This window comes from Siphateles boraxobius, unplaced genomic scaffold (genome assembly GCF_051911475.1).
Source record: "Siphateles boraxobius isolate OS27281-9 unplaced genomic scaffold, OSU_SipBor_1 22, whole genome shotgun sequence".
NCBI lineage: Eukaryota > Metazoa > Chordata > Actinopteri > Cypriniformes > Leuciscidae > Siphateles > Siphateles boraxobius.
In genome coordinates this window covers 34,745,642-34,766,909 of record NW_027508833.1, presented here as the reverse complement: position 1 = coordinate 34,766,909, position 21,268 = coordinate 34,745,642, and the positions used below count along the sequence as shown (strand labels likewise).

General features: G+C 36.7%; 2 protein-coding genes across 4 annotated transcripts; one reads left to right on the top strand and one right to left on the bottom strand.

Moving 5' to 3' along the window:
• Positions 1-1,330: 1,330 nt before the first annotated feature.
• Positions 1,331-10,299, bottom strand: tpp1 (tripeptidyl peptidase I). Of its 2 annotated transcripts, XM_077239844.1 has the most exons (14): positions 10,173-10,299; positions 8,867-8,938; positions 7,949-8,088; positions 7,720-7,870; positions 7,356-7,477; positions 6,472-6,650; positions 6,145-6,343; positions 4,926-5,114; positions 4,716-4,788; positions 4,504-4,624; positions 3,491-3,649; positions 2,700-2,825; positions 2,160-2,338; positions 1,331-1,982 (listed from the first exon to the last, which is right to left on the bottom strand). In XM_077239844.1, exons 1-13 carry the CDS (start codon positions 10,190-10,192, stop codon positions 2,201-2,203), a joined length of 1,689 nt encoding a protein of 562 aa, XP_077095959.1. In that variant the 5' UTR covers positions 10,193-10,299; the 3' UTR covers positions 1,331-1,982; positions 2,160-2,200. The 2 variants fall into 2 exon arrangements, with proteins under 2 accessions (XP_077095959.1, XP_077095958.1); XM_077239843.1 differs by having other exon boundaries at positions 1,331-2,338.
• gdf7 (growth differentiation factor 7) lies at positions 10,265-19,992 on the top strand. 2 transcript variants are annotated; one of them, XM_077239850.1, is made up of 3 exons: positions 10,265-10,395; positions 12,500-12,597; positions 15,637-19,992. In XM_077239850.1, exons 1-3 carry the CDS (start codon positions 10,349-10,351, stop codon positions 16,596-16,598), a joined length of 1,107 nt encoding a protein of 368 aa, XP_077095965.1. In that variant the 5' UTR covers positions 10,265-10,348; the 3' UTR covers positions 16,599-19,992. The 2 variants fall into 2 exon arrangements, with proteins under 2 accessions (XP_077095965.1, XP_077095964.1); XM_077239849.1 differs by lacking the exon at positions 10,265-10,395 and having other exon boundaries at positions 11,603-12,597.
• Positions 19,993-21,268: the final 1,276 nt, after the last annotated feature.

The following is a 21,268-nucleotide window of genomic DNA, read 5'->3' as shown; positions in this document are numbered from 1 at the left end:
TGTAGTTGTCAAGAGCCTGAAGTTCATCATCATGCTGTTATATGCTAAATGCGCTCAACTGATTGTTAAAGCTGCACAATCCTTGCTTTTACAATTGTTTTAATTTGATTTCACAAATGACTGCCTGAATGTGATTGGGTCTGCTTCATGGTAACTGTCAAAAAGTTGTATTGCCTCTAGTAGACAACAGTAACAAGCAGCAGTGAGTGAACATAAAATTTGACAATGTATCGATGTTGTATATACATGTTTTATATGTATATATATGTGTGTGTGTGTGTGTGTTTTAATCCTAACATATAACTAACCATAAATATATTTATTCAAATTATATTGTTTAAAAAAAAATTGCAACACTAACATTGCATACTTTGAGCTAATGTTGTTAAAGCAAAACAACTTCAAATATGCAAAATATTCAGTTATAACTATAAAATTAGACATTTATGCTTAAATATTTATGCAGTAATGTGCTATTAGCGATGAAGATGACTTACTTGAGGTTACCCAAACAACCTTAAGTATCAATACTTACAGTGCATCACAAACTTGCAGAAACCTATTGAACTAAATAAGTCTATAGGGTTTATGTGAGATTAAACCTGGTCACAGATTAAATGGCATAGTTCACCGAAAAATGAAACGTCTGTCCTCAGTTACTCACCCTCATGTCGTTCTAAATCCGTAAAACTTGGTTCTTGTGGAAGCTCAAACATGCTGAGTAACACACGAGAATGAACCTCATTGGTTCTCGCCTTCTGTTTACCGCAACTGATGTGTTACGGTACATTGATGAATGCTTATATGTGTGCATAAAGGCCTAAATTAAATCTGTTCATCATATAAGGCCATCGTGTCTCTTCATAAATTTGGACTAAACCGCTCAATTCAAATGAATTTTTTATAATAATCTGAATTCGTTAAAGCATCAAAGTGGTAGTTGCGTTGCTGTTAATGGAGGGACAGAAATCTCTATGATTTAAGAATTAAACATATATTCATTTGTGTTACGAAGATGAATGGAAGTCTTACAGATTTGGAACGACATGAAGGTGAGTAAATGACAGAATGTTCATTTTTGGGTGAACTCACCCTTTAAACTTGTTTTCATGCCTTTTAACAGTCAAAAACATTCTCAGCATTTTTTTTCATGCATATTTTGTGAGCTCATCTAATTGATCTGATGATGTTAACAGAAATCTCAACTCAAAATACCAACTCCAATGAAGTTCAAGCAATTGCAATTCCTTCTCAAAAATGTATATTTTCTTGTATGTTTTTAACAGCATCTAAATCTACTTAAATCCAACACAAGCACAAAAAGGTAGCATTCATTTCAAAATAAAACCTTTAATTTGTTTTGTTTTTTCAGCAAAGAAACATAGTTGTCTTACAAATATTTATGTACTTTTCAGAGGGAATCCTGGGGGCAATGCTTCTTTAAAAAAAAAAAAAGTTTGACCGGTTGCTCCAATAACATTCAGTGCACAAGACGTGTGGTAGAAAAACATTCTCAATCTCTCCAATGACCTAATAGTTCCAGAACAACAAATCTATTCAATATTTAATTCCCTGAGGACCTTATTTACAATAACTGAAATCAACCCATTAAAAAAAAGACAAAAACAAGCCATTGGTTTATGTAGCTCTCAAGTAAGTTCCATATTAGGCTGGTTTCATTACATGCTACATATAAACCTTGAAACATCCTTATGTTTATGATAAAAATTATCTGTTTTAATTGCATTTTAAAATGAAAGGGCATTAATAGAGAGGAAATGTAAATTTAAGGAATATTGCACTTAAAATCCAATTGGTATAAAAATGGAATTCAATCAGTAGATTTTTTTTCCTGTCACACTGTTTTGTCAAAAACAAACAGGCTTGTTAAACATTTGGTTGTGTCCTATATCTGGAATCCACAGATCCTTAACTCATCTGAGACTAATCTTCCCCATCTGAAAGAACTGAAGTGATATGACCTGTTGGACAGGGAGAAGCAGGGTGGCTGGGTTAATCAACCAGGCATAAAAGGTTCAGTTTACATTGAAACGACTTTGTATAATCATATCAAGATGCCATAGCTGTCAATCATCTAAGAATCATTCTCAAAAAACAATGTATTGTCATGTAGATGCTTCAGCAAAATAATGAAAAACCTAAGATCGGTGTGTTTCTCGGAATAAAAAACAGCAGCAGCTCAATCCATGAGAGCTGCAAGAAGAGCAGGATAATTGGGTGTTCCCCATCCCGTTACAGGATCCCATGAAGGAGAGGCACAGAAACCTTTCCCTTCAACTTTATCATCCAGACAACTCAGATGACATCCCTCTGTCACCTAAGAGCGGGAGAGAAAACATCATTAAATCAACAATTTGCAGAGAGGATATGGTTACTAGAGCAGGGGAACTACATTTTTTTAACTGTGACACCTAGTTAAACAAGCTCAATTTGTTGTATTTGAAACGTGTGATGCACTGCTTTTAATGATCTTTTCAATTATGAATGTGGGACAGTGCTATACTTTAAAACATCACTTCATTGTCACTGTAAATATGGACATTGTTGGCATATCAGTCCTGTGTTCTGAGTTCAGTTTTGAGACTCCTACTACAAGAAAGAACTGATCTGAATACAGGGGGACAGGACTAAGAGAGTGACTATTGTGTCAGTGAAAAAAACAAGTTTATAAAACTTACATCATAAAGACCTTTGCCTTGCAGTTTGTAAAGGCGAGGGTTGATGAATCCTAAGGAAGGAAGGCCCTTTAGGAAGCGCTGGTCATTTATTAGGGAGAGAATTCCACCCACTACTGGAGTTGATGCCTTGGAAAAACATCCAGATTACAAAACATCAGAGTTTTACTGGCTTCTGTAGAGTGAAAATAAGTTGCTTCATATTGCACATTGTTCTTGCATTTTCTGCTGCACACTACCGTTCAAAGGTTTGGGGTCGGTAACATTTTGTTAACGTTATGCTCACCCAGGTTGCATTTATTTAAACAAAAATAAAGTAAAACAGTAAAAAAAGATTAAGGTTATTGATAAATTGTAATAATATTTTACAATATTATTTGAAATGCAATTAATTTATGTGATGGCAGAATTTTCAGAAGACATTACTACAGTCTTAAGTGTCACATCCTAACATTCCTTAACATTGAAAATGTGTGCCGTTTAATATTTTTATGGAAACCATGACACATTTTTTTAGGATTCTTTGATGAATAGAAAGTTCATATCTATTTGAAATAGAAAACCTCTGTAAATTTATAAATGTCTTTACGGTCACTTTTGATCAATATTTATATCCTTGCTGAATAAAAGCATACATTTCTTTTATTTTTTCTTAAATATAGCTGACCCCAAACTTTTGAAAAGGTGTAGTCCATTGTTTTTTAATCAAAATAAAATCTTAGTACTGTATGATACACTGCAAACCTGTAATATCATAAGTGCACTTGTAAACGTAAAATGTATTATTTACTAACCGAAGTTCCAGAAACCCATGGTACAGGCACACGGTTGGTGACGACCCAGTAGTTGTCAGACAGCGCTGCTAAGTCTGGGTAGGCTCTTCCAGTGGTGTTGAAATATGTCTGAGGAGGTAGAGGCTGAACACTCTTCAAATACATTCCAACAGCACCGACCTATAGAAAACAAAACACTGTTTGTCAAGAAAATTCAGCACTACCTAGAATACAGAATCCCACAGTGCAAAGGCTTTTCCTTCCCAGTGTAACGTGTGAAAAAGAAGCAGTGTTATTTTTTAAAACTATGATCTCTAACTCAATCCATCATGCCAAATGATAGGATTTTTTGCACAAAATGCTAACTCTAATTCTTCGTTTTATGCTTATTGCCCAACCTGAGCTAACTAAAGCGTTCCAGCTCCATTGTGGATCCAGCATTGATGATGATTTTAAGCAACACCGAAAATTACAAAGACTTTAGATGACAACAAATTTGGATCAACAAACAAAACTATCAAATACTATCTTTATATTGTAATCATTACAAGTTTAAGTTGCAATTGCTGCCCAACACACTCACTGTCTCTGCTTAATTGAATAAATGACGTTTACTTACCACATAACATATCATCTTATAGCTGAATATTACTGCCATAGGGGCATTACTTTGACACACTTATCTCTAACTGATAACAGAATACTTTCTAAATTGTAACATTGAAGCAATTGCATATTGCAATTGAAGCTGCAAAGAAGCTGCTCTGAAACAATATTGTTTAGTGATAAACTATTCAAAAGATGATAACTGCACACCAGTTGGTGACATTAACAAACAACATAGGGTCATGAGACAACAACTGTGACTCCATGTGACAATGATCTCATACAAATGTTTAAAACAGGAAATAGCCCCTATTTCAGGTACTAAAAAAAATAGACCACATATAGCATGTTCTAAGCTTTTTTCATTGAGTAACAAAATCGCTTTATTTTCGGAACATAGCGAATGATACAGATTTGTGGATCTTTACCTGATAATCTGGCATTGCAAACACGTTACTGAAGCCACCTCCACTGATATAATCTGTGACCTCATAGCTGAGTTTGAAGGGGTTCTTGAAAGAAGTCCCACCCACAGTGGTCACATAGGGACTAGATAGTGAAGAGATTAATTTCACACATCAACTACTTTCAATATAAAATATATCGGTAATATACAGATTATCTAGAGAGCTATGTCTACCTGGATGCAGGGAAACTCGGCCTGAAAGTATTTCTTTCCTTGGTCAAGTGTCTACAGCCCGCTCCACTGTCACCTGAATTAAAACACAGAGATCTAATTTATGAGTGTGGCTTTCTTTGATATCTTATACAAATGAGAAAAAAAATAAAGAACTAGCAGATCATGCAACCAACAGTTGATCATATTTCAACTTGGCTTTAGTTATTTTACCGGAAGCAAACAGCATAGATATCCCTCTGAGGCCAGTCTTCATGAACTCATTGTTGATGCGGTTCATATAGGCATCAGAAAGACTGTCCTCATCATCTCCATAGCTGATGGTGTGGACCCAAGGCACCGCAGACATGTTGCTGAGCAGCAGCATCCACTGAAGGAACGGCTCCTGAGTCTCATGACGACCTGTAACAGAGCCCATGATGAAGTGATCTTCACAATGCATGAAACATGAGATAACCAGTAGATATGACCCTCAAAGTCTCTGTGAAGTCAAAATTGACAATTCTTGTCAATTTATTATAAATTATTTATCCATGTCCATATAATTTTTTTTTTCATTTAAGTGCCCTCATTATCTTTAATCATAACAACTTCCCCTCCCTCTTGCAGCAACATCTTTTCTCTGATGACGTGTTTACTGGCACAAAGGCGGGACATCCTGTCCCTCACATGAGATCACAGCAAAAGCAAACCACAACCATCCAATTAATTCTCAATGGTCAAAATCAGGTCTCACCCAACATTTTTTATTGTTTGAGAAGCCATTTCATCGGATATACGTCACAACAGGGAAGAAAAGTCTATCGCAACTTCCGTTTCATGCTGACGAAACCGCAAACTAAACTAAGGCAAATTATGGTCATGATCTAAATGATTCTAGCTAAAGTTACACTATCTAACTTTTGGCGCTCTAGCGGTTAATAAACAAAACTGCATGCATCTTGAGGAGGGACATTGTAGCCGGAGCTACTTCTCTCACACAGGTACTGGGCTACTCCACAGCGGTTGTCATCTCGAAAGGTCTAAAATAGTCCAAAAATAAACACTTACTATAGGTGTACCGTTCTGATTCGACAAAAACAGTTTGGAACATGGATTCATGCTCATTATATAATTATTGAACAAAAAAAGTTACATAGTGTACCTTTAACTTAAACTGAAACCATTAAATGACAGTTTTGTTACTTGGAATAAAATAAATGTCGATGAAAAAAAAAACATATAATTGCAATTGTAGCATACCAGTTAGTTGCCAAAGCAATATTTCTCATGTACAAAAGTAAATAAAACGGAAAACTAATCAAAATGACAAAAGTACCACAACTTTAACTACAATTAAAATTAAAACAGAAAGAAAAAATTAAAAACGAATTAAATTTTAAATTAGTAGAACTATAATAGTATCTAAATGGTACAGAAATAATTCACATACCTGGATTTGTGAAGACCCATGTAGAAATGTTTGCTCCACTGCTCATGATGTACTCCACATCCAGACTGGCCTCAATGCCGGCTTTCCCACCGCCCTGAGTGCCCACGACCCGCTCTACAGCTGACATGTGCGTGAATCCTCCCGCAAAAAGACTCATAAACTCAGCCAAGTCAGCGGGGTGGTAGTACTGCTCTAAGAACTAACCAGTTCACAGTCTCAAGTTAGTGGAGATATTTGGCACAACCAAGAAGAACATACCAGAATACTATTCACATGATGAAATGAACATTTTCAGTGAAATCTCCACGGTAAATATGAGAGGTGTACCTGTGCCACTGCCTGACTGTTGTTAGTGGCAGTGCCCACATCCTTTGCAGTAAGGTTGTAACGACTCCTAATGACTGAGGGGGTGACACCCAAGTGATAGCCTAATGCTGACTGTCTTGCTCCTTCCCAGCCTTTACTGATCTCCTTTCCTTTTGGTGGAAAACGGTGAACACCACCCACTAAAAAGACATCAAAAATAGGCTTCATTTCACGATTTTGAGAGTGATTACTTCAAAGAGCTTCCATTAGGAACATTGATACCAGATGCATGTTTATTAGGATAAAATAATGCATGCATGCATGTCACTAAAAAATACTGAAAAACAGAATGCAGTATCAATGAGCAAATGATCACAAACAAAATCTAAATAAATAAAAAATTGCAAAGTGTTTGATGTTTTGCAGCATAAATCACAAATCAGGCTTTTATGGTCCATATAGTGAGAATATGGATCGCACACTTGATGAGGAAAAAACACATCCTTACTTTTTTTGCCCGAACTGACCAAAAATTATGTCATTTGGTGCAGCAGCTGATATTTATATAACCAAAACGTAGATTGCAATTCTGATAGCTTGTGATAGAGATCTTTATAATAGTACAGCATACTACTTACAAAACTTGCATATACATATCAGTTGTCACTCTATATCTCCTAATAATGTCTTACTAAGATATTTTAAATGCTTGATTTTATGATCAAAGCTCTTTAGTTTTACTGTGGGGGGCAAAACAAATAATGGAATGCAATACAACAATCACTAAGAGATGTACAAATAAACGTTCCTAAAAAAGGCTGTTGTATCATATTTGATACATACATTTTGACATGATTTTTCTAAACAATCAGCTGCTTATTGTCAGCAAAGTGTCAGCTGCTCACCAAAGTCTAGATGCTGATGCACATCTTCATGAACTGAGTATAGAGATGTTGACCTCAACAGAGTGTGTGAATCTCTTCTGTAGCGGTGAAATTTAGAGCCGGGGAGTAATGCTTCAGCCACCCTGACAAGGATAGATAAAAGATGAGAGATCAAAAGTTAATATATGGAAAAACTGAACCGTGCTTTATATAAAAGCAGAACAACAAACACATTTTTTTTTTCAATTTCTAAAGGAAAAACAAACAAAGGTTACCTAAGCAAACACAACTTTCCGATTTTTTTTAAAAAGAAGCTATTTTTTTAAAAACTTTTTTTCTAAAAAAATTCTATGGATATGGTAAAGTTCACACAAATTGTCCTTACTGTACAGTCATGACACACTGAAGAAAGTCCCGTGTTACAACTGTGTGACAGTTTTTGACCCCATGACCCTGGAGCCAATTCTGCACTACTTTCTCGGTCAGCTGAGATGGCTGTACAAGAGCAGCTACTTCTTCCAAACTCAGATACTTCCCTAAAATATAAATTAGAAAATGAGAACTGATTTCTTTATTTGTTCATTTTTGATTATATAAAATGAGAGGCTCAATACCATATTGTTGTGAATCTGGGTCCGAAACTAGTTTCAGTAACTCTTCCATCCGGTTAACATTCTGCTGCTTTAGTGCAAACGTAAGTTCCACTTCCTCCAAAGGTCCAACCCGTTCAACTAGAATCCAGTCCTCAGGCACACTAAAACAGTGGGAATAACATTAGCTATGTTTCCATCCAAACTTGTGAATTTAACTTATGTGAAAATTGGAAATCGCATACAATATTTGCAAATAAAGCACCATTTTCATCCCATGTGTTCAAGAAAGAGAACAAAATCGTCCCTTCCTGGGAAATTGGCACAAAAATATTTGTAATAAAAATGGAAGTTGCTGCAATCGGGGAAGCCACTGAGGCTTTTTTCCCCCCACATCCCAAATGACTGTCTCAGAACGCGTCAAACTAAATGCAATAAACTCTGTCATGTTATCTTGCGTTCGGATGCTGGTTTTTGGGAACACAATCATGTGAGATGCTTCTGCAAGGGAATTAAACCAAGTCATTCTGATGACAGACTTTGGCTCAGGCATTTCAGAATGACCAAACCAACATTTGAGATGAAATTGGTCTGCTGGTTAGTCCAGTTATTCAATCACATCCACTGTTGAGGCAAAGGCACATTGTACATTGAGGTATTTAAACTGTAAGTGTGTTTCCATCGTAATTTATTCACATCTTTTAATCGGAGAAAACATTTTATCCGACTCAATTGAGCGCATACGCTTTAAAGCACATTATTAGAATTTGTGCATCTTTGCGTCTCCATCTACCTTTTTGAATGATATCCCAAAATGCGTATAAAAATAAGTGGATGCAACATAGCTACTGTTAAAGGCCTGTATAGTGTAAAGTGATATGTGGAAATTGCATTTATACCAGTCACTTAAAGTCACCAATATAATTCATAGTTTGGACTTACGAAGCATCTTGATCAGCCTCAAGCAGCTCCCCACTGACCAGCCAAATAAAGCTCAGAACAAAAACAGCAATCCTGTAAAAAAAATAGAACACTGTCACTTTAAGAACCCACTCTGATGCACATTCAATTATTTTATGGTAAACGCACAAGAGCAAGTGCGCAAGTCCGTTGTCTTCTTAACTTCAATATTCAACGATTAACATTAGACAGCAAACCAACAGTACACAAGGGAACATGTTTACTGTTTGTCCTCCTGACCATCTGACCTCCTGAGGTGCAAGGTTATTATAGTTTTGCTTTTTTAAATTAGTTTTTATTTTAATATCGTTTTGAATTTTGCTTTAAATTTCAGTTTAGTTAGTTTCATTAATGGTTTTGTTAGTTTTAGTTTAGTTTTTATTTTGCAAACACATTTCTATTTAGTTTTTATTTTATTTAGTTTCAATTTTAGTAATTATAGTTTAGCAGAACAAACAGAACACTTCCAGGGTAGACCAAAGCGAGGCGCTTAATTTCAGCAAAGTTTAATGTTTGCCCAGATTACAGTTAACTCTTGTACATCTTGACATCTTAATAATAAAAATAAAATAATGGTTTGAGATTGAACAAAGCACCAAATAAATGGAACTTAAAAGTATACAAGAAAAAACGGTGAAAAATTCAGACAAACTAATTCATATTAAAGATGAAATCTTGATAAACATGCCTAGTTTACTTTTTTTTTACTTTCAGCTGTAAATGTAGCAGAGACCATTGGTACATAATAAAAATGCTAAAATCTAAAAATGCTGCGCTCAAGTTAAAAGAAGTCCAACTTGCGTCTTATTACCTTGTGTTATTTCCAATTGCACTGCAACAGATGCATCATTTATGAACAGCGCTTAGATCTAGCCATTTGTTCTACGTTACGGTCCTTCATTGAGCGCATCACAGAAGGACAGCGGTTAATCACCTCAGCAACTTCACGCGTATGAAGCGCCATATCAGGCATTTCCTTAAACAGCCTCAGCCAGGTCAGATTTTCCGCCAAAGTAAAGAGCAGCTTATTAATTACGAAAACGATTATTTATTTTTGCTAATTATTATTTTATTTCAGTTAGTTTTTCAGTAACTGGTGTTAGTTTCGTTTAGTTTTAGTCTTTCATTTCTTATGAATTTTTAATTTTATTTCAGTTTTCGTTTACGAAAATAACCTTGGTGAGGTGAACCATAACTAGTCTGTGAGACTTACAAACAGTCTTTGCAAATAAGATCAATAAACTATGACTACGGTAAGATAACGTTTGGTAAACAACAAAGGACTCACCGCATTGTTTTCGCGTCCATGCACCTTGATATATGATTCTGAAAAACACCACAACACCAAATGCCTGTGTGTGAATGTACTAATCATGTGATTGTCACGTGACCATCAGCTGATCTCTTATTTTGATTGAGGAAGTTAATGTGCTGTAAGTGTCTGCAAATGGGAATTTGTAAGAAATGCAGAGAGAGGAAGTCTTAGTTTTCTTAACGATCTTATACTACAGGTAACCGTGTATATAGGTTATTTTTATTAGCACATTTTTAAAGGCATTTTTATAAAGTTATACTTAGACGTCATCTGTAACGTTACAAAAATTACCAGGTAACGTTAAACCAGAAAAATTATTTTCGGCCAAAATACCATCTTGACACGTATTATTTGCCTTATTCTCTTGTCAGTTTAGACCTTGACGTTCGAGTTGGTTACTTGTCCTTAAAAAAAACATTCTGTATTTGTCTGTCTGTAATGTAGGCTACTGTATTGTATTGTACGTGGACATATTTCCATTTTTTAAGGGTAAGAATAAGGTTGTTTGTCACTAAGATACTTTCCAGTCCAGCTATTTCTGCTAGCATTAACGTTAATGGAATGGCATCTGTATATCTGATGGATCTAACTGAGCAGCAGTAATTTTAAGTTAGATTTCAAAGAGTGCAAAATGCAGAATGAGGACAACACAGCTCATAATAATAATAAAAATGTTAATTTGGCTGCTAGAATGTTTAGTTTGCTGTCTCTACTGAACATTAGTTGTATGGATGAGGTCAGAAAGGAAGCAGGATAATTCTAATTCCTGGCAAAAAAAAAATAAAAAAAAAAAATCCAGAGTTTAATCTGGTATATTGTAGTTTATAGTGTTGGTTAATCCAGACAGCAAATCAACACACAATCAGCTTCATGTTGACATGGATGATCTACAGTATTTTAGCAGTTTAAAGTTATATAAATTAAGTGTTTGGGTAGAGCCATTGGATATGCTTTAACACAACATTGTGATCCAAGGTGGAATCTCCATGGTATGCCACATTTTAGGCTGGACATTTTGAAATACAATTTTCGGCTTAAGAACTTGAGCATATGTTAGCTGTGATGAAATAATAATGGATGGTTATGTTTCATCTTTGATTCCAGTAAGTGGTAAGTGAAAAGAAGCATATGCTTGACTGATTATGTAGGCTATATGATAGTCTTTATTTTTTGGATTTTGACAAGGTGTAAAATAGTATAAAAATGGATAGCATTAAGAAAGAAACAGATCTAAATCCCAATGCATTCACTATTGGGTTGCACAGCAGAGGGAATATCATATATCATAGTGAATGTCTTTAGTAGCTTTATAGTCATCTTTTTGTAGGTTGTATTTTTGTCCGAAACAATTATTTGATATGTTTTGGTGTTTATGCTACACAGAAGTTCACTTTCAAAAAGAAAACTACACTGAGGATTATTACCTGGAATAAGATGTGAGGCTCAATCTCCTCTAAATCTATAAGAAAATTTGTAGCCTACACCAAACTGAGTTTCTGCATAGTGAAAAGGAATGTTATTTTAAAGTAGGCTACTGTATTGCGATTTAAACTTCGCACAAAAGTATTGCATGGGTCTTTTCAACTGTAGATGGCAGTGCGCGCGTATTAAATGAGGGGCGATTGCGCAAAAGGTGTATAGTATGAAAAGCAACAATTTCAAATTAAAATGGTCTTATTGACCTCCAATACGTCTATTTATGTTATTATTCGTAATAAGAACAAGATTATTTGTCAATATCATAAAAAACTATAGACATAGCCTATAATTATAGGCTACTAAGAAAATTCCTATCAAAGCAGAATAAGTGGACAGGACACCTTTCATTGTTTATTATTAGTTAAGCTCATTCGGTTTAGCATAATTTCTTGATATAAAATTGGCATTCTGACTGGCAATAATATTAGTCCTCTGAGAATATTGTTGGGGATTTGAAAACACAAAATATCTTTCCAACGGGGGGCGCTCTTTGAGTACTAAGCAACAGGCATTCATTGTTACTCACATTCAAGATATTAACACTTTCTAAAGAGCAAAGGGGAGTTTCCAAAGTCATCAAGTCCATCCAACTTTGCCATTTTCGGCCAGAGACCACTGAAAATGACTCCCAAGAAGACTGCCGCTCCCTTCCTATGGTTTTCCTTTTGCTTTGGGAATATTATTGAGGCAGTGGTGCTGGGATCGGTGCAGTACCCCTCTGATAACGGGCTTCACTCACATCTGGATGCGCGCGGTCCAGCAGAAGACAGCACGAGCTCCACATCTGTTCATGTTCCGTCTTACATGATCTCTCTGTACAGGACTCTATCGGAACTGGACCGACGGGGAGGCAACGTCAGCCAGACGCGCTCCAGGAGATATGCCAACACAGTGACCAGCTTCATGGACCTGGGACAAGGTGAGTGAGATTGACAGACAGATAGATGGGTTGTAAAATGATCTCATTCCGGCCATCGGTGCGGATTTCATATCTTCAGATTGAGCCTGATCTATTTATTTTGATATGTTAGGCCTACTTGGCACATAAAATCATTAATTGTAATAAATTGTATAAGGTAGGCTACATGCTGCCGTAATAAATCACTTTATATCATGCGGAAGCTTATAAATGACAGCTGACACTGTAAGAAGATTGATCTCTGTGTGACTATAAATGAGAGTTTATAGGCTACATTAAGATAGGCCTATTTCACCTGTGATATTGCAAATTTGTTGCCGATTAACAATAATATTAATTAGGCTATTAATTATAGGTCCAATTACGAACCACAAATTGCACTAAAAATATTATGTTTGGTTTATGCATAGGCCTACGTATAATGCATAAACCAATATGATATTTTTAGTGCAATTTGTGGTTCGTAATTAATTAGGGAAATGCGCAGTTCTGCGTGTATTAGGCTACATGCGAATAGACTGTTTTTCTATTCCCAATTACACTCGAAAAGAACAATAATTTAGTAAAGACTGCTACGGTGATTCCATATTGCTGTGCGACTGCGTGATTCCATGTTTTTGAAGCTCAATTGTACTTTTTTGTTTAGGATAATCTACTACCCGATAATATTTTCGAAATAGGCTTACATAAAATACCAACAAATTAATATGAAGTCAAATGTCTCAAATTTCCACCATCTGTGACAAATAAACTTCAGCAGCACCTTGAGTTAAAGTAGACTATCTAAGCACGCGTTCTCCCCTCCATGTGTTGCTGATAAAGATAGAGAAACATTTTAATTTAAAACTTATGTTCACATAAGATTGTCACGTAAAAATACAGAATTTGTTAAATGCAGTGCAAACTATCCGCCCGGCCAAATACATGGAGATTTGCGTGAAAACACTTTTTTAAAGTAGGCTATAAAGTTAAAAAGGTTCTGTTCTTGAATGTTCGATGGATTGAAGTGACATTCATACATTATTACATTTGAGGCCACAGCCTTTGAATAATAAAAAAGCGCCAAATGTCACATTTGTTTAAGGGTATTGAGGGTAATAATTAGCATTAGTCTATATGAATTCCGAGCATCATATTTCCACCTTATATTTTCCCACATTTTGTGAAAAATGGAGAGTCAAGAAATTTGATTCGATCTCTCTGAGTTCTTACAAAGAAAATAAAACAATGGATGTCACTTTGTTTAAAAAAAAATAGTGGGGGACGTGGTGGAGATGACGTCACGAAATTCATAGATCATAAATATTAATTAGACAGAAATGCCCAAAAGCAATTTAAACCACAATTTAAACAGCACTTTTGCCAACATAAAACTAAGTTACACAGTGATATGAAGCAGCAATTATTCTTTCTGAACAATTTAAGTGCTAAAATGAACTTGTAGCCTAACGTATTTAAAGTATACCTTCACATATACATCAATGCTTTTGGGCCCAGAATTGTGTTGGTGTGTAGATACATGCATAGACCAGCTCTAATCATCAGCAGTGAATTGTTGGTTCAATGGTATGAATAGGTGGTTTGTTATGAATATGTGGAGTTTCTGTTTCAAATCAGGCCTGGGAGTGTAGCATGCTTCTTCGTGAAGATTGTCCCACCTGTTCCCATCATAAATTATGCCAATAAATGTTCAAGAAAAAAAAAAGATTCTAAATAAAATTATTTATCCAATGAATGCAAAAAAATAAAAAATAAAAAAATAAATATTAAAGGTATAACCAAAATATGAATGTGCATTGTCTGAAGCCATAAAAACTTTAAGAAATTCAGACAATATTTGTAGACCCCAAGGTACTTGACTGGAACTTGAGTCCCTGACTGCCTCAGCTCATTTTCTAGGTTATGTCATTGTTTAGTCTGGCAAGCGGATATTAGCTTAGAGGAGGATGCTTTACTCTACACCCCTCCCCTCTTTCCACCTTTCTTTCTTTTTTTATAGCATTCCTTTGTCTCAGGGAGGAGTTGTATAGTGCTTTTCTTTAGAAACACCTCTTTTGCATGCTCCTTACACTCATGTAGCACTATAGGGCAAGTACATTATTTGTGGCCAGTCCCCAAAAGTCTGCTACCTTTAAGAAGTTTGCAATTACAATTTCTGAAGGTCTCTCTCATAGTGTAGCATCAATAAATGTCCCGAACTGGCCTTTGTGCAGCCACCTCATATTGGAAGAATCCTCTTCATGTTTAACCCATGAAACTGCGGTCTCTGTATCAGGTTGCATGGTATTCTGGGTTCCATGTTTGAACTGTATGTCAAGATGTCAACATCGAAGCTTGTTTTACTCTAAACGCAAAGTCTGGTCTCTCTTAGCAAAGGTTGGTTCTGCATCATCTCAGTCACGGATGAGACTGAGTATTGGATGTGTTCTTTTAGCCATTTCTTTCTCTAGACAAAGAAAAAGAGGGACAACATCTTGCGGACAGAGATTTTTTTTCCCTGCAGCAAAGTTAGCTGTGCGAATAATGAAAGACCAGTTCCAGTTGATGGTGGCCACAGAAAACTGAGGTCCACCTCGGCTTGAAATGTTACCTAACATTTAATTACACCCTTAAGCCACCCACCTTTCAAATTTACTACATCCTCCTGAGGACAGATAGGGGAAGGAGGAGGGTTTCTCTGAGAGCTGAGCATTTCCAATGTCCTGCCAAACCTTCTTCTCACTCAATCAGTGTAATTAGCAGATGCTGCCAAAGGCCTTCACAGTCTGACAGGTCAGCCAAATGCTCTCCACCTGGTCTCCGTGAGCATGCAGCACCTCGTGTTTGGAGAAGTCATTCAGGCCCTTGAATGTTATTCTCATTGAGTAGATGGAATGACAATTTGTGTATGCCATTTTCACAAAAGCCATATGTAAGATTGTTCATAGTAAGGTGAGGAAACGCATCAGTGTTTGCCTCTTGTAAGCTTGCTGCATTCATTCTTAAAATTCAAAAACTTCATATTTCAATGCTAATCCATTCTTTCTCTTACACATTCAGACGATATTTCCCTGAAAATCCATCAGCAGTACACATTCGACCTGTCTGGTCTCTCACGACTGGACGAACTGATGGAGGTGGAGCTGCGGGTTCTGAGGAGGTCACCGCCTGACGTCTTAAGTTTGATCTCCCGTGGTGGGAGCCTGTACCGACTTCTCCTTCACACCTGCTCCCTCCCGGGATCCTCTCACCAATCTCTTCTCCTCACCTCCAGGACCATTGATCTTCTAGATACCGCTTCAGCCACATGGGATGTGTTTGACGTTGGTACAAGCGTGAAGACTCACCTCAAGTTGCACAGGACCGTGGAAGGCAGCAGGCCACTGTGTTTCAGCATATCAGCCGTTTCTGATTCAAATAATGAGGCCGTGCATCCCAGCATGCTGGGTCTGAGCTACGAGGATCAGCAGACCCATGAAAGAGCCTTACTGGTGGCCTTTTCTCGAGCTCGGAAGAAGGAGAACCTCTTTAGGGAGATCCGTGAGAAGATAAAGGCCATGAAAAGTCGTAAATTTCCCGCACGGGAGCATGATATTATAAGTCATCCAAGACATCGACGGAGGAGACGGACAGCACTAGCAGGCCGTCCTGGTGTAGGACCTGTTACAGGAGGCGGCGGTGGAGGAAAGGGAGGTGGCAGACGGAGAACACGTTGCAGCCGGAAGCCGCTTCACGTGAACTTCAAGGAACTGGGTTGGGACGACTGGATTATTGCACCACTAGATTACGAAGCTTATCACTGCGAGGGTTTGTGTGACTTTCCATTGCGGTCACACCTGGAACCGACCAACCATGCCATCATCCAGACTCTCATGAACTCCATGGACCCAGAGTCCACCCCTCCAAGCTGTTGCGTTCCTTCTAAACTCAGTCCCATCAGCATCCTGTACATTGACTCTGGGAATAACGTAGTTTACAAACAGTATGAGGACATGGTGGTGGAGAGTTGTGGGTGCAGGTAGCAATGTGAGCAAGGGGTGAGCTACCCCTGGACCCTATACGAAAGCTGCCGCTGCCTCATACGCAGAGGCCAAGCACTGCATTGTTGGCAAAACGAAGCAGTCAGAGCTGGTGAGAGGGACAGTGTGTAAATGTGTGACAACGAGCATCTGTGTATGTTCAGATGGCGATAAGACTTTGAGTTGTGTTTATGAAGCGAGCAGAGGACATGTGTGCCCGAACAGCTCCAAATTCCCTTACAACTCCAAATAAACAACTCCTCAACAGAAAATGAGTGAAAACCTAGGCTTTCCAGAAATTATTTTACATCCTGTTAATGTAAACTCAGTGATAGAGTGTTGAAGTATCCTTGCAGCAGCGGTAGAAATGTTGGCCCCGTTAAGACTCGGAGTCTGAGAATCTGTCAGCGGTAGCACGCAACTATAACGTGTATAACAGTAAAGGTGCTTTGCATGACACTCAGCTTATATTCAAGATGAAATAGCTCTGCAGAATTCAATAGTTCCACTGAAAATGTTTCCCAGAGGAGTCTAGTGGCCTTAATCAAATACGGCATTGACTGAGTGAAAGGTAACACTTTTGACTCCATTCTAAATCTAAGGGGTCAAAGTGTAGCTGGTTAGCATGGCCTCATTAGCGAGATGTCACATCTACACCATGTGGCTGCAAAAACACCTTTCTCAATTGACGGCCATTCAAAAAAGTTGTATATTCTAATGGAATAAAACAAATTAAAAGCAACATTTAAAACACAGATCTTTCATTATATTAAAGTAGGTATTTTACCAGGCTTTTTAAAGTGTAAAACTAGCATGTGTTCTTTTGTAACAGTGCAGGATAGTCACTAGTAAAGGATTTGGGACTGTGCATCTGTGATCCCATCAGCCACCCAGCATTGTCATGACTCATGACATCATTTTCCTGCAGCTTTAGAATGATTGGTCACATGACATTTATGGCTCAAGCGATTGGCTCGAAAATTACAGATTTAAAATTGCATACTTCTGAGAGTCCTTGTCATTCTAACTGACAGCTTTCTCCTAGGACCTAGACCTCCATAATCGTATATACACAGTATGGTTTTCCTTTTTACAACTTTAGATGCTTCTAGAACCAAAAGACACATGTAATAATTGAGCATGACAGTTCTGAATTTTATATCAAGAAAGCCCACCTATATTTGATGTAGAAAGGTTGAAATCTAAACATTGGCCCACATAAAAAAAGAATAACAAATAACAGTGTTTAGCACATAATTTTACATTCTTAAAATAACATACTAAAGGCTGAAAACTAAAATTAAGCTCTTTAATGAGAATGAGAAACTAGGCGTTTTATAAAAAATGTTGATGAGACCACATTTGGCTTCAGTCGGATGATAAAGCTCAAGTATAGCACATGATGTATGCAATATGTCCAAGATAAATGACTTCATTGCATGGAGCGACCTCAGACCTTATTTTGTGAAAGGCGCTGTGGAGCCAAAATCAAAATGATTGTTTTGTTTTATCCTGACACTAGATTTGGCTGTTTGAGTGTCTACTTTCAGTGTTCACTTACATTTACTGAGAGGGTTTGTTTACTTGCACTGGTAATAATTAGATTAGATTACTTTTATCCTTTAATGACATGCCTTATTATGGATTATCAAACACATCTGCAGTATTTTCTCAAATGTTCGATTTAAATCATTTATGTATGAACGATAGCCACAAGGTAAAAACAAAAAAAAAGTACCATAAGTATAACAAAAAGGGACTTAATTTATGCCCAACTTAAAATCTTTAAAGGGATAGTTCACCTAAAAATAAAAATTCTATCATCATTTACTCAATCTAATGTTGTCCCAAATCTGAGTTTCTTTCTTCAGTACATAAATATGTTTTGAAGAGTGTTGGTAACCTAACAGTTTTGGTTACCATTGACTTCCATTGTTTGGCCCAAAACTGGCCAAAAACAGAGATATTTCTAAAAATATATTTTATGTTCCACAGAAGAAAAAAAGTTTGGGTGAACTATCTCTGTAAACTCATTTTAGTTCCGGAAAGTTTTAGAAGCTTTTAGCATTTGTTACTCTCAGTGTCAGATCAGAAATATTTGCCTGCTTACTGTTTATATAACATCAACTGTTTCCTCTATGAAGAAATGCAAAGCAGATTTTTAATTCATAACAGCAACTGTTTTTCTTTCTTTTTTGACATTTCTCCATGGTAATTCCCCTCAATCAATGTTGGTCTCACTGTATGGGAATGATAATCACCTAAATTGTCCACGGTGGCATCATGAAAGTTACATTCCTAAATCAACGGAGCACAGAAGAATTAGCCAGAGCATCTGCGCAGTTCAGAACAATATAATGGCACGAAATCTGTGCGATTCTCAAGAAAACTTCCTGTGTGGTTTTTACGGTACATTATTGTCGTGACTGTTGGTGTACAAGCTTGTTGTTTTGATTGTTTTTAAGTACTTTAGCGGAAATAAGTTCTTAATTTTAAGTTACCATTTCTTTTTAAACAAATTACGTTCCCATTCAAATCAGACTGGTCTGTTTTTGTTCCGCAGACTGTTTGAACTCAGGACTGTTTGAAAAGATAAAGCAAAATCTATTTCAAACCTATAAAAACAAATTAATTTCATTTGGCCAGTCAAGGATAATTCAAGCAATATCCCTCTTTCGGGATCTCTATCTCCTCTCATTGTAAACATTCACAACTGTATGTGCTTGCTCCTTAATCTAATTCCTCTCAAGGCAGTTTCTCCAAACAATTTGATTCTTTTTATAAGCAGTCTTTCTTTCACTATTGACATGATCGTGATATCACACCTAGCTGGAAAAGATTAACATTACGGGGCGCCATCTTTGGTTCAAGGAGATAAAGAGGCATGTAGAGTGCCGTTGCCTCTTCTGTTGTTCGGAGGTCTGGAGGTTATCAGCTTAAGCGCTGCATGGGTTACTTCAGCTGCGTCTCGCTACTTTACTAAAGTGGAAAGCCTTAGGAGACATTTATTTGAGAAGGAGTTTCAATTCAGCATGCCAAGTGCTCTCAGAGAAATGAATGCAAAGCCTCCAGGATTGTCATGGTTCAGTAGAGAGGTTTGGCACCCCTCGGATATACATGCTGATCAGTGCTAAGCAATTTTAACATACCTTCACCGATATCTGGTTTACTTTACTGTAAAAATACAGGGGAAATACATGTTGCTCAAAAAAATAAGCCGTGACTGATTTGTTTTTCTTTTTTTCTAGAACAAAGGCTTAAAATACAAGTGTAAATTATTGTACACATGCCAAAAACACTTTTCTTAATTTAATGCATTTAGAGTTATATGTATTGGCTGCGAAAATGATCATTTTAAAGTAAAAACCAAGGATAATGTCCAAATCTGTCTTAAAAAGAGAGAATGTCTTTTTTATTGACTTTTTATTGTAAATGCACTGTGTATGTGAGAGTATGTATACTGTTAGATAAGGAATTGTACATAATTCAATTGTAAATTATCTGCAATATATTGATTTCTAATTTTTTCTTATTTTTTTGGGAGATAATGTTTATTAGTATATGTATAAAATATATATATATATATATATATATATATATATATATATATATATATATATATATATATATAACAAATTTAAATTTAAAAAGCAAAAAGTAAACACACTAAGCATCTTTTCATACTTCTTTATTGCATTGTCATTTTTGTACAGATGATTTTATAAAAAAAAAAATTAAAAAAAAGAACTCCCGCACTCCCGCAGCAAATCTTCTTTCCCAGACATCCACATGAAAGTGAACCTTCGGTGACTGTCTGACTCACCCACGGTTCCGGAATCATTATTGGGTTTGTATTTTGTCTCATTTTTTTGCCAGCAAGTATTCAGGAAGTTTCCAGGTGATTCTAAATTCCACACAACACGGGGTGAAGAGGGGGATACGGTATTGTCCGGCGCTAGTAGGGGAGCCGTGTGGCATTGTGTGCTAAACTCCAGGAAACACTAATGTGTGGAGGGTCTCTGTGGAGGTTTTTTTCTCAGAAATGAATGACTTTTTGTGCCCTGCCATTGAGCACTTGTCCAGAGGTTATGATGCAAGAGCAACGAGGAGATGGATCATCACTCACTTTTATTACAATACCTCCAATATTTAAAAAGGAGTAACAGAGATAACTTATTCAAAGACGTTTATGCTGTCTGTTAATCTGTTTCTGATGGATAGCAAAACTAATCTGAATCAAGGTCACTAATATTTCCTTTGTTGAGTCTACAGATACTGCAATAATACACTTTATCAAACAATTATTAGAGACAGAGAATAGGTGGCCCCTCACCAAGTCCATTTTTTAGGGATGCTTTTAAATGAACACTGACCCCCAAATATTTGAACAACTGCCTGGAGTCCATGACAAGAGGGGATACAGTTTTTCTTTATGAGAGGAAAGATCTTTTTAAACACGCTTGTTTCTTTTTTTATTGAATCATGTCGCAGAATCACAAGTGAGACCAAAAAAAGCACTGCCGTGTCCAGACTTTGACATCTGTCCAGATGTCTTTTCCTTTTCCTATATAAAATCTCATTCAGGTCAAAAAGTTGATAGACAGCTTGAGATGGAGGAAATGATGAGGCTGACATCCAAATGTTTTTTTGGGACAAATATAGTCAGATTCTGC

Excerpts from the sequence above, each read along its gene's own strand:
- tpp1 (XM_077239843.1), bottom strand. The coding sequence starts at position 10,192 with ATGGACGCGAAAACAATGCG. Across the intron at positions 7,871-7,948 it reads CCCAGATTCACAACAATATG|GGAAGTATCTGAGTTTGGAA; the intron begins GTATTGAGCCTC and ends TTTATATTTTAG. Across the intron at positions 2,339-2,699 it reads AAGGCAAAGGTCTTTATGAT|GTGACAGAGGGATGTCATCT; the intron begins GTAAGTTTTATA and ends TCCCGCTCTTAG.
- gdf7 (XM_077239849.1), top strand. The coding sequence starts at position 12,300 with ATGACTCCCAAGAAGACTGCCGCTCCCTTCCTATGGTTTTCCTTTTGC. Across the intron at positions 12,598-15,636 it reads CTTCATGGACCTGGGACAAG|ACGATATTTCCCTGAAAATC; the intron begins GTGAGTGAGATT and ends TTACACATTCAG.